At 43.8% G+C, this 17,623-nt stretch overlaps 1 protein-coding gene across 10 annotated transcripts in view; it reads right to left on the bottom strand.

The window, feature by feature from the left end:
- KMT2C (lysine methyltransferase 2C) overlaps nt 1-17,623 on the bottom strand; it is a 189,195-nt gene that overhangs the window by 12,939 nt on the left and 158,633 nt on the right. For 8 of the 10 annotated variants that reach the window (XM_063179854.1, XM_063180247.1, XM_063180480.1 and 5 more), the window contains 10 exons: nt 16,510-16,835; nt 13,914-15,745; nt 12,740-12,851; nt 11,721-11,799; nt 11,538-11,601; nt 9,309-9,541; nt 4,768-6,456; nt 3,304-3,516; nt 2,767-2,931; nt 995-1,136 (listed from right to left, as the gene is read on the bottom strand). In XM_063179854.1, the coding sequence (XP_063035924.1) occupies nt 995-1,136; nt 2,767-2,931; nt 3,304-3,516; nt 4,768-6,456; nt 9,309-9,541; nt 11,538-11,601; nt 11,721-11,799; nt 12,740-12,851; nt 13,914-15,745; nt 16,510-16,835 (4,855 nt within the window). The remainder of the gene's footprint in view (nt 1-994; nt 1,137-2,766; nt 2,932-3,303; nt 3,517-4,767; nt 6,457-9,308; nt 9,542-11,537; nt 11,602-11,720; nt 11,800-12,739; nt 12,852-13,913; nt 15,746-16,509; nt 16,836-17,623) is intronic. The other 2 variants (XM_063180559.1, XM_063179934.1) reach the window with 1 other exon arrangement.

The following is a 17,623-nucleotide window of genomic DNA, read 5'->3' on the forward strand; positions in this document are numbered from 1 at the left end:
ACGGTGACACCACTCTCAAGACATTTGGGAGTTCAAACAATTGTGATCATTCAGGATCAACTTCCATTTTTACAAAAACCTGCAAATTTTGAGTAAACAGGGCCTGAAAGGCTTCTGAGTGTGTCTTCTGCCACTATGAGAGGATGTTTGTTTACTTTAAAAACCCACAAAACTACAAAAAATCAACAATTTTGAAACAACAAAGGAAAAGGAGTGTAAAAAAAAAGGATTTTAATCACTGAATAGTCTTTACAAAGACCCAGTATAAAGAATAGGAAGCAATTTTAACTGTCCAAATTGTAAGTACCAGGAAATACACACTGACTGCACACATTCTGGAGAGGCTGCTTTGAGCTCACTCAACCAAGGAGCTCATGCCAGTCACTTGTACTGGACCCAAAAAACTAATCCTAAGGTTTTCTTTCTCATTTCTTAAGAGTGTGCCTAGCTCTCAACATGCTTTTGAACAGGAACAAGGCAAAGGCACCAACACCTGACACTATACTGGTGTAAAATATTGCTGGCTAGTCATGATTATAACCTTGAGAAGTCTGGGCATTTTGCTTTTATAAAGGAGCTGAGAAGCATCTAGGGGTAACCTGGAGGAGTCTGAGGGGAGCCCCCCCAGCAGCCTCCAGCTTCCTCATGATGGGGGGCAGAGGGGCAGGTGTGGATCTCCTCTCTGGTCACCAGTAAAGGGACCCAAGGCAATGGCCTGAAGTTGTCTCAGGGGAGGTTTAGGGTGGATATGAGAGAAAGGTTCTTCACCCACAGGGTGGTTGGGCACCAAACCTGACAGAGCTCCAAGCACATTTGGACAATGCTCTCAGACACAGGGTGAGATTTCTGGGGGTGTCCTGTGCAGGGCTGGGAGCTGGACTCAATAATCCTTGTGGGACCCTTCCAACTCAGCATGTTTTGTGATTCCAAGATCTATTTTGCCATTTGCTACAGGCAGGACAGACCTTACAGCCTCAGCACACACGAGCCTTACCATCATGGCCCCCCAGCACTCCGGCCTTGCCCGCGAGCTCCTCGGTGGTGGCGAAGCCATTGACCAACTTCTGGCAGGCCACGGGCGGCGGCGTGGGAGGGAGAGAGGCAGGGGGGGTCGGGGGATTGCTCAGATTGTTCTGCTGCAGGACAGGAGTTAGAGAACCATCAGTCAGGATGGAACACATGATATTTTCTGAAAAATCCTTTCCTTAGGATTTTTCCTCCTGAGAAGCTGAGAAGCCTCAGGAACAAAATGTAAACATTGATTAATCAATGATAATCAATCTGCTGCTGTGGAATGCAACAGGTGCATCTGTGATTGGTCTCACGTGGTTGTTTCTAATTAATGGCCAATCACAGCCCAGCTGTCCAGACTGTCTCGGTCAGTTGCAAACCTTTGTTATCATTCTTTATCTATTCTTAGCCTGCCTTCTGATGAAGGCTTCTATTCTTTTAGTGTAGTTTTAATATAATACATGTATCACAAAATAATAAATCAGCCTTCTGAAACATAGAGTCAGATCCTCATCTCTTCCCTCATCCTCAGACCCCTGTGAACACTGTCACACACAGGGAGAGAACCTGCCCTGTTCCAGTAGCAGACAATGCAACCCACTCAGAGTTTTACACCCAGATGTAGAACTGATACGCAGCCATAGCTGAGAAACAAGGCATGAGACACAAAGGAATCTACAGTACAAGACACAGTGATGGGCTTTTCTTGTATCAGGGATATCAGAGGAACAGTTCACATGAGTAAACACTGCCAAGTACACTACCAAAAGATTTACAAAAATGCACAAAGAACATTGTAAGGAATCATTTCAAACAGGTCCCTACAGTTTCAGCAAAGGTCCCAACTCCATGCTGAGAGCTGCTCCACAGTGACTCCAGCACCAGGAACAAGGCAGCTTCCCCAGCTGCCCCTCAAGGGGAAGCTGCCTCCCCTTCAGCACAGGATGAGCTTCACTGAAGCAGCAACCATGGAGCAGCAGATCCTCTGCAAGTTCATACTCTGTGCTACCTCTCACCAGTTTATTCAACTGCCCATATTTTAAATGAAAATTAAATGAGAACTCCAGTATCTGTTGTTCCTGCAGTCATGCCCACAAAGCTAATCCTCATTACTTACTTTTTACCACAAGAACTGATTTCTGTAGGTCCCATTCTCAGCTTACACACTGTGTAAGGCTGGAGAAAACACCAATGGTTTTAATAGGTTTTTACATTAGGGTATCCAAGCAGCAAATTTGATTCTGTCTGTTCAGTATCCCACTGCCCTCCCAGTACTGCCACTCTGATCTCAGAGGCTAAGTTTTAAATGCTGTGGGTTATTAACTCATCAACAAACAGTCTATTTTGTTCAGAGCTCCCAGGGTCTTAGTTAGGGCTTGGTGAGCAAATGAGAAAAAGTCTATTTCTTATTTAATTCACATTAAGAAATGTTTAATGCTTTCAAAGACTTTGCAAAATACTGAGAATTCAGTCTTTTCTGCTCCACAAAACTGTAATTACAATTTTCATTATTTAGCATCCATTTGCTAAAAGAGCATTGTAGTTTTTCATTACTTTACAACAACACAGTTCCAGAACCAGTTCCACTTTCAGAGAGTGAAACAATGGTGACTGTTTCACACTGTCTAGTCTAGCAATAGAAGGTTATTTTTCTTCTAGTTGCATAAAAGGCAAGAACTCTGACTAGCAGTAATAATATCATGGATTTCTCTTCCCACAGAGAGCACACAACAGAAATTCAGGTTAAAACCATACCTTGTAAATGAGCTGGGAGTAGTAATCTGAAGCCCCATCAAGAGTAGCACTACCAAAACTTCCCACAAGTCGATTTCCACCATTGAGTTGGCCACTGCCATAAGGGAGAAAGTGTGCAAAGCTCACTCCAATTATTGGTTCCACCAAAGGCAGAAGAGAAAGTTGCTGTATTAAAAGAAAAAAAAAAAAGTCAGAAATTAAGTCTGAGACAGAACACTGAAATTCTTCAGTCAGTAGAGTGGTTTCTAATTTAAAAGAAGAATTGGAATTTATCCACTGTCAGGAAATTGTTCAGCTCCAGCTCATCCAGAGGCTGCCAGAGCTGACAGGAACTCTGTGGCTTTGGGACTACCAGCCATGTCAGCCCACCTTCCAAAATTAAACACCCAACTTTAAATTCCCTGATTTTGTGGAAGTTCACATTTTCCCCAACTTGTGCTCAAAATTCCAACTTAAGCATCAACTTCACTTCCACTGGGAGAAATCCCCAGCTCCACAAGGCCTCTGGGCTGCCTTTGCCAGCCCCTGCACACTCACCTGTTTCAGCTGGATGAAGGTATCTGCATTAGGATAAACTGCCTGCTTCTCTTCTTCCTCTTTTTTCCTCTTCTTGGACCGAGGAGCCGCCTTCTCTCCCGTCCTCTGAGCCCTCTTGTTTCTCTGCTTCTTGGTTTCAGGCCCTACATCTGCTCTCTGGAGCTGGCTGTTACTGCACCCAAATACTCCTTGCATCTGGGCTCCTGCACTTTGCTGTGTGAAAAAAGGAAGTGCAGCAGAGTTTTTGACATGTTAATACACAGTTCACTCCAATTTAATGCATGACTCTGAAAGCACAGGCACAGAGTAATAAATCTCACTGATAACAAAGTGCTATTATTATTTTACTGGCAGGTGGAACTGCTAAACTGCCCCTACAGACAGAATTATGACCTCCCATTAACACCACTGACATCTGAAAACATCATTAAAAACTTACAGGCCAGGAACATTCTCTTTTGAATACCCCCTAAAATAAAGTTACATGTGCGTGAAACCTTGGAGATGTTCATGAGGGCCTAATGAAAGACAGACTTGGTGGCAGAAGAGAGGCACAGAAGTTAATATAATACACAAGTATTTTGAGGTTAGCAGCAAAAAAAGTGTTGTGAAACCTTTCTGGATTGTACCACTTGCTTAAATACTTCCAGTACAAATCTGCAAAGCCTTTCTTCTCATGGAAACATAGCTGGGTAAAAGGGATCAGGATGGGACTCTAATGCTACAGGGGCAAGTCCATTTTTAAAAAATTCATTATTATTTTAAACAGCTCTACATGACCCCTACCACTAGTATTTTAATATTCCTAACACATGTTTCAACTGTAGATCTTTTACATTTAATTACAAGCTGCTCACAATTGTCTTTACTTTTTATGACTATTTTTTCCTTTTAAACACATTTAAATTTTGTGTTAAGAATTAATTTAGAGTTTAAGCAGTCAAAATCCAAAAGCAGAGATTAAGATTACAATAAAATGACTAACAAGTCTAAGTGTAAAGTGTATCTACCTCCAAAGAAAGCACTTTTCTTTAGGTCTGTTTTTAAAGACCTTATAAATTAATAAATCATACAGACAACTCAGGTGGAATCACAGGAGAAAGGAGACACACCATGTTCTGTACAGACATATACCCCACATACCAGTGAGTAATTAGGAATCATACTGTAAAAGCCTGCCTTAATATTAGGAAGTGGTAGTTTTGAAGACAATTTTCTGTGGAAAAGTACTATTTTTTACATTTTAGTGACTTCTGAATATGCTGACCTAAGAAGCCATACTAAAATTTATTCTTTGCTCAACACAGGTGATTTACTTGTGGAGCAAAGGCAGGAAAGAGACTAAAGTTCCTTAAAGCTATTTCCTCCACCCCTGTACAGGTAGGTTATATCCCCACACAGTAAAGCACAGACCAGACTGGACTGCTGCTGACCACAGTGTAACAAAACCAGTCCCAGGCTCACCATTCCTTCAGCTGGACTCTGCTTCTCTGCTAACTTTTTATCCCCAGAAGCCTCCTCTTCTGCTCGGCCACTGTTCTCTGGTTTCTGATTTAGAAGAGATGAGGACTTCTTGTTTTTTAGCAGGTGTTTCAGCAGTTCATTCCCTGACTCCCCTTTGGCTGCCAGAGCACCGGGTGGCTGTGCTGGACTCGGAGCTGAAGAGCTTGGCTGTGAGGTGACCTTATCCTCCTCCATCTTAATACTGCTTGGATTTTCTGGTTTAGGCTCAGCTTGACCTGAGCATTGATCAGTCTCTGCCTTTTCCAGTTTAACTTCTTGGAGGCTGCTGGGTGTGTCCATTGTAGCCTTTTCAGCCTCTGCACTCCCCCCGGGCTGTGTCTGGGACACGCTGCTGCTGCTGCTGGGGAGCTTCCCCTCCAGCTCTGGGGAGCTCTCTGCTGTGTTGGATGTCGAGGGGCCTGTGAGCTCCAGGGACTCCAGCTCATCCTGGTGCCGTGGCTCATTGGGGGTGTTCACTGTGGGGGTGGAGGTAGCATCAGAAATGGTTGGGGTTGATGGTGCAGTGATATCCGAGTGTGGAGTTGACGGGGCTTTTATGGACTCGGCATCGTCGTCCTTTTTCTTTTTCCGTGTCCTTTTCTTTTTGCCTTTCTCTTCTGGGATTATGTCAGAATAGAGCTGGATGAGAGACTGGCCTGATACAGGGATGTTTGCAGCCTGGGGCACACCAGTGTCCGACCCACATGGGGCACTGCTCCCCAGCACTGGAGATGAAGGGACAGCAGCAGGGAACGGAGGCCTGACCTGGTTCTGTGTAAAGGCAGCCCCAGGGAGATTCCCATGAGTTTGTTTTACATTGTGGAAATTGGGGGCTCCACCTGCACCAGCAGATGCATCAGGTCCAAAAGCTGCAGGTCCCACTGGCCTTCTCTCTGTGCTTTGCATAAAATTGGTGGCAGGAGGGGAGGTGACAGCACCCTGCTGCAGGATCTGCCCCATCTGCTGCTGCTGCTGCTGCTGTGGGGACGGCTGCACGGGCCGAGGGGTTTGCATGAAATCACAAGGCAGCTCAGAATTGAAGAAAGGTATCTGAGATAAAGATGTTTTGTTGTTCATTTCAGGCCCCATCATACTGTGCTGCTCCAGCTCCATCCTCTGCTGCAGAGCTCTCTGCCGATCCACCTCCTGCATCAGCTGGATGCGCTGCCGCTCCTGCTGCTCCCGTAGGCGCTCCTTGCGCTCCCGCTCCTGGAAGCTTTCACTGAAAGGGTTGTTGTCCTCAAACTCCACCCTTGGGGGTGGCCCTGACTGTGCAGCTGCATTTGGGCCAGGCACAGGAGCTGGTGCACCAGGAGTAATTGGCAGTGGTGTCATTGGAGGCTGCATCCTCGCTGGATTCATGGAAATGTGACTCGCAGGGTTTGCAGGCTGCCACCCGGATAGATTTGGCATCCTGGTGGGGTTGGATTGCCCAGGCATCACCACTGAGTGCTGCTGATGCTGGAGCTGCTGTGGCACCATGGGGAAGCTCTGCTGGTTCATTGCTGGTGCTGCTCCTCCTGGAACCATGGGAGGCTGGCCCTGGACCCCTGGCATGATGGAATGTGGGGCCATCCCACACTGCTGCTGCTGCTGCTTGATCCGGTACTCCTCAATCAGCTCCGCGTGCTCCTTCTGCTGCTTCCGGATCTAAACATCGAAACAGTCATTATTCACCTCTGCCACAAACTGCCTGTGTGAGCAGCATAAAGCATGTAACTCACCACTGTAATTCCAGGAGACAATGAACCTCAGAATTTCTGCAGTGTTTTTAATGCTAAACAGCCACTGTTTCATCACAAATACTCCCCAGCCCAAGACTTCAGACCAAACAGCGTTGTCTCCAAGTTCTAATTACACATCAAGACTCACTGTGCTAGAGAATATAAAAACACAAACCAGCAGTGATCCTTGTCCTACAGATCTTATCATCCATGCACAGAATACAACAGTTGGGAACAGACAGGAAAAGGGAAACAGTGAGATGGATGATGTTCACACATCAGCAACGTTTTAAAAAGATGTAACTGGAAAGGAAAAGCTTGCAGGAAAACAGTGATGGATATTCCCATTTGTTCACAGGCAGATCCTCAAACACCCCATGTCTGATGAAAATTGCAACTGCTGCTTGAAAATTTAAGATTTTAAGACCAAAATAAACTCAACAGGGGCACTGCAAGTTATGCCTTGTAGCTTAGACAAACAGAAGTTGAGGGAAGGACACAACACTGTCACCTGGACAAGCAAGAGCCTTTCAGAAATACTGCAGAGACCCAACTAAAATAAAAACAGAAGGATCTGCAATCCACTGCTTGATGATACACACACTATGGAAAATCTCCCTCTCACTTCTGCTCATCTGATTATGACTTCCACAGCTTATGTAGGGATAGAAATGCTCTGTAATGCATTTTGAATTGTGTGATAGCCCTCTCCTTTATCTGAAGCAAGGACTGAGACAGAAAGCTCAGGGTAACAGTGATGCCACAGGACACACTTCATGCTGCAGGATAGATGCACCCAAAAGGTTATTTACACAATAATCCCAGGTCCAAGATGATTTATGAGCTCTGCCTTGGCACTGACACTGCTGGATAAACAGAGCTACTGCACAGAGCCTCTGATTGAATCCATCTGCACTGCACAGACCCAGTGCTCCAGGGCTCCTCTGTGGTCCTGCAGCACTAAACCTGTGCTGGCTCTGTGGGCTGCAATTTGAGGCCCCCAAAGCACCACAGCCTCCAGGGGTGGATCAGCCATGACTGTCCCTGGAATGAGCTGTGCTGTCCAAGGCCCAGGGCTGAGCACACCCAGAGGCCCTGAGCTGAGCTGGAGATGTCAGCAGAGCAGGGAGGGCAGGGCAGAGCCTGTGAGAACAGGCACAGTGCCACAGGGGCCATCTGGCAGTGTCTGTGGGGCTCCAAGCCTGGCCAATAACCCTGACTCACAGCAGCTCCTGGGGCACACTCAGCTCTGTGCTCTCTGTGCCTGTGTCCAGGACCAGCCACTCCCAGGGATGCAGCAGCTCTTTTCTCTCTCCACACATACAGAGACTTTTCAAAAACTAACAGGAGCTTGATTGCAGAAAAATGACTTGATCTGATTTGAAAGAGTGGCAAATTGCTTCCAATAGAAGGTGGCTAAAACTATGCTTTAAACCTCATTTAAGCTTCTATTAGGTACAGAACAAAATGCTGCTTAGGACGTGGATGAATCAAACACTGGTCTAAATCAGTGGCTAAAGGGCAGTGGACGGCTTCTGCTAGAAGTAGATTAAACTTAAACTAAAAAATTACAAATAGGAGAACCTTAATTATGGGGCAGTAAATGGATCTGCCAGCAATGTCATGGTTAAAGCTGTTACTTCAGTCTAACTCCACCAAAAGATCAGACTGTTGTATGTGCAATAAAAATTGGTTAAAGGGAATTTTTTTTGCATTTGTTCTACTTGTGATTCATTGTGGAAGGGGAAAAAAATTATGTAGAAATAATTTACCCACTCCATCCCTCTTCCACACAATGGAAAGATGAGCCAACTAATATCCCATCCAGCACATACTTTGTCTTGGAGCAACACAGGGGAACTCAAGGGTCAGACATTGCTCAGGACTTCATTCCAAGCTGTCTGCTGCCAAGTTTTTTCCTTCATACTAGTAAAGGATTAATTCTAAAGCATTTCCATTTTCAGCAAGACTAGCTGATCCTGACAATCATGCCATGTAATTTATAATAAAAGTCTTGAGGAACACAGCACTAACTACTGGTGGGCAAAGCAAAACTATCACAGGTTTCACCTCACTATTATCACAGTTACAACATGTGAAATTCCAGCTGAATGTAAGCAAAGGAAAACAAAGCCCAGTGAAAAAGGTTACATGTAGAAACAGGAGCCCAGAAAGGCTGGGAAATCTCTTCCCCTGGAGACTTACAGAACTTGACTGACAAGGTGCTGAGTAACCTGATTTAATCATGAAGCTATTTCTGCTTTGATCATGACTAAACGATCTCCAGACATCCCTTTCACCTGGGTTATTCCATGACACAATACTGATGATCAGCATCTAGGAATGAGACAGACCATAAAACTAGTCTAACACTAAAGATAGAATAAAAATAGATTTTCAAACTGTAAAAAAGAAAAATGGGTTAGAACATTCGCTCAAGCCTGAAACAAAGCCCTGCATGCTAAAACTTTTCTCTGAATGTTTCAGTTTTTCTTTACATGGTGTCAAGAACTCTGCTGCAAGTCATTTTGCCGAGGAATTCCCCTCTTCCCAAAGGAGTAACCCAGCTTTTTGTCATAATGCTTGCCACAGAATATTCCTTTGCAGCTCCAGAGTCACCTACACTCCAGAGCAACACTGTTACACACACAGAACAAAACAGGGAGTGGCTCCTTCAGGTAGAGCTCCACTGTGTCTTTCAGAAGATTTAAAGGAAAGACTCACTACCCCTGTGAGAGCTCAGTGCCAAGGAGAACAGTCTGGATTCCAGAGGATTACCTGATCTAGCTGTTTTTGGACCATGCTCTGCTGCTCAGTAACGTGTTTCAGCTGCTCTGCATCCTCCTCTGGGAACTCCCGGCCGGCTTTCTTGGCCGTGCGCTGCTTGGCTGAAAGGGCCTTCTTGGATTTCCTGTGGGCTCCAATCTGCTCCTCCAGGTACTTCTGCTGCATTTGAAGCAGTTGTTGTGTGTCCTGCAGCCATTCCTCGTATTGCTTTCGTTGGGAATCATCTAGAGAGAAGGGAAATGAAGTGTGATATGATCTCATCCTGGAGATGAGGGCTCATCCTACTTTTTAAAGCTCAAGTTTAACCATCAGGTTCCCCCCCTTATTTTAAGAAACTAGTGGGTCAAATTCAGCCAAATTTGACAGAGAATTTGGTACTTCAAGAAGTGGTATGTTCTTGGACTGACTTGAGTAAAGGAGAAAGATATCCAAATTACTGCATTTGTGAGAGGAAACACACTTGCCAGTGAGCAAATGTGCCTTTGAAAAGCCACATTTACTGCTACAGAACCCAGTGATTCCCTGTCCTGCCACAGAAGAGGGGACATGGAAGACCTCTAGAAGTACTCAAGTACAAAGAGATTATGGAAAAAGGACATAAAGGAAACATGGCCTGATTAATTCTGGTGTTTGCAGAAAACTGTTGTACATATAAGATTTATTTTTATTACAACTTCAAAGAAAAATATTAAAATGATGAACACAATTAAATATTCACCAAGTGAAAAAATATACTGTCTTTGCAAAAATCACTTTGTCACTGTCAGCCCTCAGCATGGGGCCTTCAGCACCAGTGCCATTTCATGCCCCCAAAATAAATGCCTCTCATTTAGGCTGTAACTGAGGCATTGCTCTTCCTTCAAATGAGAAATGCTTGTCTGCCACAGGCAGTCCATTGCTCTCTGATGTTTTTCTGGAGGCAGAACAACCATGTCTGATAACACTTGACCTGCACTAAGCACAGAAAGCAAGACAGAACACTGGTGATGGTGCCATTTTTCTCCTGATTACATTTTCAGTGAGCTGGGACACCACAAAAAAGCAGAGATTTTCCTTGTGAAGACCCTTGTTTGACAGAGATACCACCCAGCTCCATGATTTAAATACAACCACATCCTCCTTGTGCTCCAAACCCTGCCACCTTCTCCTCCACGAGTCACTGTGCCAGTGACAGCTCTGACTGAACAGCTCAACTAAACCTACTCAGGGTGAGCTACAGCCTCAAGGTGCTTGCAGGGAAAAATTCTGCAGAACTGATCCCAAAAACTGAGGGGACAATTGAGTGCAAACACTGAGAGCATCATGAGAAACATGAAAGCACAGAAATTTTAATGAGTTCCAGGTAAGAGTAACTACTACTGAACTGAAAACCAGATTTACTCAAGTGCTCAGAACCCACCACCACCCAACCAGAGCAGGGCCATGCTGAGTGCCATGTGGAATCACACCACAAATAATTAATATAGATAATATTGCCAAAGCTCCTTATTGCATACTCAGTGCTGCTACTTCAGCTTCTGCAAAATGTGAAGGAGTTTACTTCTGTTTCTTATTCACAAATATCAAGTGAAGTATTTGTAGTGATAGAAACACTTTTTTACACATGGTCTTCCTCTCCCAACATATGCTCAGTTTTAATTTCTGCTAATAAATGTTTCTCATCACACAGACTAGGATTCACAATTGATCTAAGGCAGTCAGAAATATGGAATGCAAAAAGCTGGTGCAGTGTATTTCTTTCAACAACTGTGTTTCACCAGCCAGGTTTGCCTAACCAGTGTCTGGAAAGCTTTTTCTGGTATTTGTTCAAATGACAATGATGCTGCACAAAACTTTCTGCTTCTGAAATAAAAAATTCCATCAACACACAGCTGTTCTCATTGAGCACAGAATATTGCAACCCAACCCAAGACCAGGTTTCTAATACAGCAGTCTGCCAGTTAATAGATTGCTGCTCTCATACAAATCCAAATAATGTTAATTTTCTGTTTCCCTCTTTCCTTATGGTGTTTTGTTGATGATAGCTTCCATTAAAAAAAATGGCAACAGCAGTTACTATACACCCCTTCATTACCTGGCATTGTAATGATGGAATGACTCCATTTTAAAAGGATGATTTTTTGAGACAGGATCCATAGTTCATTTTAAAGAAAACTGAACTGCAAAATGAAAAAAAAAAAAATCCCAACCCATACAAGAAATTATTAAATCTCTACTTACTGACAAAACCAGGACCAAAGTTGGGAGGATTAGGTCTAGAAATCTGAGGTGTCAAACTTCCATCCTAGAAATTTCAGTAGAACAGACAGACAAGGATATTAAATCATGATTCAATTAAAATACCCAGAACTTAGTGATCATTATTGAACAGTTTTGTTTCCAGCCCATAACAAGTTGCATTACCTGTGTAATTGCCTGTTGCATATGATTTTGGCCCTCAGTGGTCTGAGCTCCTGGCACTGGCTGACCCATAAAGGGAAACCTATTGAGAAACAGAAAGATAAACTGTAACCTTGCAAACCAGCACATTAGGAGAGACAACTTTATTATGTTCAATTAAACAAAGCACTCAAATATTATACAGACATGCACTTGAACTTCTGTACCAAATCTTTTCAACACCTGGAGAATACAGACAGCATTTGCCCTTGGTTGCAATTATTGCATTTTACATTTTTCAGAAAGATGATGTAAACATGACCTACTGTGCTAGAACAGTGAAAACACACACACACAAGTTTGTATTTGTATTTTAGTATTTTATAATTTAAAGAAAAACAGCTGAATGTATTTAGGTTTCATGGCCACCATCACAGTCAACTGGAGTAGGGTAAATTTACACCTTGGGTAAGGCATCTATTATCATGGGGCACTGGACAGAGAAAATCCAGTTTGAAGTGCCACACAAAAGAACAGGCACAGATTCTCCCTGGCCCATGGACTCCCCACCTACCCTAAGGACAGCCTGCACAGTTCATGGCTCCTTTTGTCCTCAGAAGGGATTTAAGGAGAGGATGGAACTTCCACTACTTGGGCTAAAATCTTACTTATACCCAGCATTAAATGATTTGCTGCAACATGAGGTTCCACTGTTACATGGCCACCCCCAGTTTCTAGCACAACCCGTGGGAGATGTGTCATTACCTAATTAGCAAGTGGGAAAACAAGAAGAGCATCAACATGCTGGCCATGTTGACCCATGACACTACAACTGGAACACAAATCTGATGCATTTGAATACCTTTTATAGCTCCTACTGCCACAGTGGCTTTATTCCTAGGAGATAATCCTGTGTTAGCATCAAATGTGAACCACAGGACAGAAAGCATTTTTTTTTTCATTTCCTGCACACAGTTTCCCTGAGCTCTGTCATTTCCTTTTACATTCTGTAGTCCTAAAGAATGGTGTCAAGAGTTGCCTACCTGTTCATGACCATTGGTGGCATCCCCATGTTATTCTGTGCCATGACTTTGTTGATCCCCTTAAGAGCCACCATTTTTGCTTTCATTATGGGATCTGTAATCGCATCAAAATCTGTAACACAAAATCAGCAGCAGTGAATCACACAGCTGAACTTTACAAGTTATTAAATGGAAATTACTTGTTTACATTTAGTTCATGTGTAAATCTTCAGTAAAACATTAACTGCATTCCTATTTCACATTAATTGTCCTCCCCACTTTGATATTCAAGGTTAAAGAACTTCTAACTGTAGAAGTTGGTGCAGCAACAGCTGTCCTTGTTTTCAGCCACAACACACAGCCAAAAGAAGGTCAGTCTGAGAGTCTGAGAAGGGCTCTAGACCAAATCTGGCCTATGACCCAACAGATTAATAAATTCTATTTATGGGTTTAAGACTCAGGAAGAGAAGTTGTTCCTGTGATCTCAACTGGCAACTGGCACACCACCACTAATGCACTATGAGAGTGGCCTTGATGGTCACTGTAGTTACAACTTCAAAAATTCTCAAAATTTAGTGTTTCATTATCAGTTAAATGATGGCCATGGTCTTGATATGAATGCTCAAACTGCTAGGTTATATTAAACAAGCAACCACAGTTTTTCCTAATTTTTTTCAGTACAAGCAGAATTATATGTGGTATTTCTGGACCTTGCCTAGACTTGTGGGTTAGTAACAGCTTTTGATAATCCCTTTCCTTGTGACACAAGAAATACTCCAAAAAAAGTCATAAAACAACCATAAACATAAAATTATTAGATCAGATATTAAGAATATCAGCTACTGCACTTGATTACTTAATTTTGTTTCCAAAGGATGCATTTACTCCCTCTCTCTTGAGAACCTAAAGGATGAAAAGAGTATGTGACACAGCTGATGTCACAAACATTATCAGTAAAGCAGAGTTACCTTGATCCTGGTAATGACAACAGGAGCTCTGCCAGAGTTCAGAATTCCACCTACATGTTCAATTTCCATACTCCCTTTGTACCTAATAGGCAGGCTCATTTTTATTATATGCCACCTTCAAGTTCTACATATTTACCTGCTTCTGGCAGCCCTGTGGATTATTTAACTATTTGTTGCTGCATTTTTAGAACACCAACCAGAAACACACAAACAGGACACCCACATACCAATATTGGGGAAAAAAGGCTCTGAACGCTGGCGAATCATGGCCTGCATCTGTCTCTGCTGCTGCTGCTCCTGCCTCTCCTGATCCAAGAGGTCCTGCAGAAGAAGTGGCTGCTCCTCTAGCAGAAGTGGCCTCTCTCTGTTTTGCTGCTGAGCTAATGGCTGAGGGAGCATCATCTGCTGGGGACCAGTGATGCCGCTGGGACCAGGACGGTTTGGTACAGCCACAGTCTGATTCGATGTCTGTCCTGTCCCAAAGTTATGATTAGATGACTGACCCTGAATAAATCCTGGATTTGGTGACCCTTGAGAAAAATTATGGTTCATTCGTGGAACCATGGGCAGATTGGAATTTAAAGTGTTTTCCAAGATCTGTCCAGCAGGTGTCATGAGTGTTTGTGAAATACCTGATCCATGGTTCATTTGTGTGGGTGGCAGAGATTGAGATGGAGATCCCAGAGTTCTTGCTTCAGCATTGTCTGAGCTTTCACTAGACAGCAAACTTGAGAGGACTGGGGTGGACCCAGAAATACTGCAGGAACTTACTGCTCCTTGAACAGGCAGTGGGGCAGATCCCTGAGCATCTGGACTAGGCACAGTTGTATCTTGACTAGGAACAGCAGGAGTTTTGTCAGGGAATTCTGGGTTAGCAGGTTGCACAGGAGCCTTTTCCCCATCCTTTAACTCCACTTCAGCAGCCTGTTGAGTACTTGTGGACTCAGTATTTCCATCACCTTTTTCATTTTCATTCTTCTTTTCCTCTTGAGTGTTTGGGGAAAGTACTTTTGTTTTAATTTCATTTTCTGTAGCTGATTTCTTTGGTGGAGACTGGGTCTCAGCAGGGGCAACAGCTGTATCACCTTGTTCTTTCTGTTTGGGTTCTTCTGCCTTGCCCTGGATATCTAGTTTGTCATCAATGGGGACACTAAGGTCTAGTTCTTCATTAAACATTCCTTTCTTATCCCCCACATCAAGGTCTGGGTCTGTGTATGCAATTAAATCAAATTCCCCAGGTCTCAGAAGATCATCAAGGTGAGGATCATTGGTTTCCAAATTATCTAGAGTGTCCAGTTCATCTCCTTTCCCATCCTCTGTGTCCAGGTTCAGATTTTCCAAATCCTCATCATCTAAATCCTTGACTTCAACCCCATCAAGGTCTTTCACATCCAAATCTTTTACAGCAGGATCATCAGGATCAAGCTTTTCTTCTAGACCATCACTTGGCTGGTTGGGAATCTGCAAGTTTGCAGATTCGTCAACTGGTGCAGATGTGGACAAAGATGTTCCTGGGAATGCATCAGCAACTGGCTGCCCCAGAGAACGCATCACAAGTGCAGGTGGGTTCTCAGCATTGATCTGATCCTGCTGGGACTGGGACATGTGCTCCAACCCCGCAGCCATCTGCAGCTGGTTTGGGATTCCTTGAGAATTGTGTCTCAGCGGCTCTGCCTGCCTTGGGCCTGGGAAATCCTGCCTGGGCAGGAAGCCGGGGTGCCTCTGGTGCTGAGCTGCTGCATCCAGCACGGTGGCAGCAGCAGCAGCAGCAGCAGGGCTGAAGGGCAGCCTCGGCCTGCCCTCAGGAGCCCTGTGCCGCAGCTCGATGAACGCCTGCCCCAGGATGTTGTGCTGCTGCACCGGGATTCCCTGCGGCGGGAAATGCTGCGGGATGCCGGGTGCGTTATTGATCTGAGGGCTGCTCACCGCCCGGGGCATGTCAATGGACAGGGACCTCCTCAGCTGGGGGGGAACTCCAGGCCGCTGCAGGGGCTGCTGAGGACCAAGGAAACGCTCCTGGCCCGAGGGTGGACCGTGGCCCCCTCCTGGAAATCCATATCTAAAATAAAGCATGAAAGGCAAATCATCTTTTTTCTCAGTCTCACACGACTAAATAACTGTTCACCAAAATGCTTTACATGATGCATTCATCAAGATATTTAAATCAATGTTTTGACTAATTATACTTACATTTAAACGAGCTTTATGACTACAATAAAATAATTGCTTTAATTATGTTTAATAAACAACCTGTTTTCAATTTCAATAATAATAATAATGGATAGAAAACTCTGACAGTCAGAACTAACATAGTAATTAAAATACATGTTAATGCAATTCAGAGTAAAAAAACCTCAGTGTGTGGATTTAGAAATAACTGAAATAAATCCAGATACTGAAAAAAATTAACTTCTGAGAATGTATGCTGATACTGGCATTCATTTTACATTGTAACATTCACTGTAAAAATGCCACAGACAGAAGCTGATGTTTGATCACATACTCATTAGAAATTATTCATTATTAAGACATCAAAAATAAAGTATTTTACTTTTTTTTTTAAATGATCCAAAAGCCATGGACAACATGATGTCTCAGGTCACATAAGTTTGACTACTTCTGCAGTTTCTCCATTTATTTTTCTGAATTACTCCCAACAAAACAGCGTAGAATACTTTGTGTAAAACACACCTTCTAAAGTTAAAGGAAACCCCACTGCACGTACAGAGTTCAGGAAGGTTACCAGCTCCTGTGGATGATTCTTCATCCTGTCTGAAATACCCCCTTCAACTACCCCTGAGTTTAAGAGATGCAAGAGCTCACCTCAGACCATGAGGTCTCATCCCCATGGTGTTCATGTCTCCTGGAAACTGGGGCCTGTTGAACTGCCCATCCCCAGGGAAGGGCCCACGCTGCTCCTTCGGGTACATGGAGAACCTTGGCCCACCTGGAGGGACCACAGAGGATCTGATATTCCCAGGATAGGGAGGAGGAGGGCGGTTAAAGATCTGATTTAAGTTGTCTTGCTGCCAATGCTGAAGAGGGGCTGCATGGGGAGGAGCTGCTGTGTCCTGCAAGGCCTTTTCCTGGCGAACTGCATTCTTCTTCTGCTGCTGCTGCTGTAGAATAATCTCACGGAGCTTCTGGCGCTGTTTACAAGAAAATAAATCATTATACTTGACACTGCAACTGACATCTTTTGAAGTGTTGCACTCAGCTAGGTTTACTTTTTGAGGAAAGAAATTCTTCACTTGTTAAAAGAAAATATTATTAAAAACAACAATCACCTCAGAAATGAGAAGGAGGGTCAAATGGTGCAGGGTGCTGGCAACCCAACTTAACATCCAGACCTCTTGGTAAAGTGTATGGTGTGATCCCATTCTACCATTTAACATGGAAGCAACTCTCTTTCCATTTTTCTATTCCAGTAATGCAGGCCCTTTCACCACGGGAAAAGTGCATTCTGAGAGACAAATGTGACTAGAGGTCCACTGAAGAAAATTCAGCAGAAGGTTTTTACACCATAGCTGCAGAATTCACTCTTAACTCTGTAGGATAACCACTATGATAAACCACTGGTTTTCCATTAAATTCACTTCCCATCCCTCCTTCCAAACAGAAGATGGAGCAGCTTTCCCCAAGCTGAATGTAATTCTATCTCTTAGCAAGAGCTGTTTGCCATTCATGGACAGAAACTTGGAGTGAATGTGCCTCAAGAAGAGCTGCAACCAAGGGAAGGATTCATCTCAACACACTGGCCAACTGCAAAGTCAGACATGGTCTGAGATCTGTGCCTGTACTCCCTTCTCCAGCCATTGAACAAGTCACTGACAATCAGTTCCACACCTCATTTGTTACAGAATAGAACAAACTGACCTTTTAAAATGTTTTTTTTTTTAACTCAGACTGTAGCTAAAGGCACTACTACAGACCAACC

Source organism: Melospiza melodia, chromosome 1, assembly GCF_035770615.1.
Source record: "Melospiza melodia melodia isolate bMelMel2 chromosome 1, bMelMel2.pri, whole genome shotgun sequence".
In the NCBI taxonomy this organism is placed as follows: Eukaryota; Metazoa; Chordata; class Aves; order Passeriformes; family Passerellidae; genus Melospiza; species Melospiza melodia.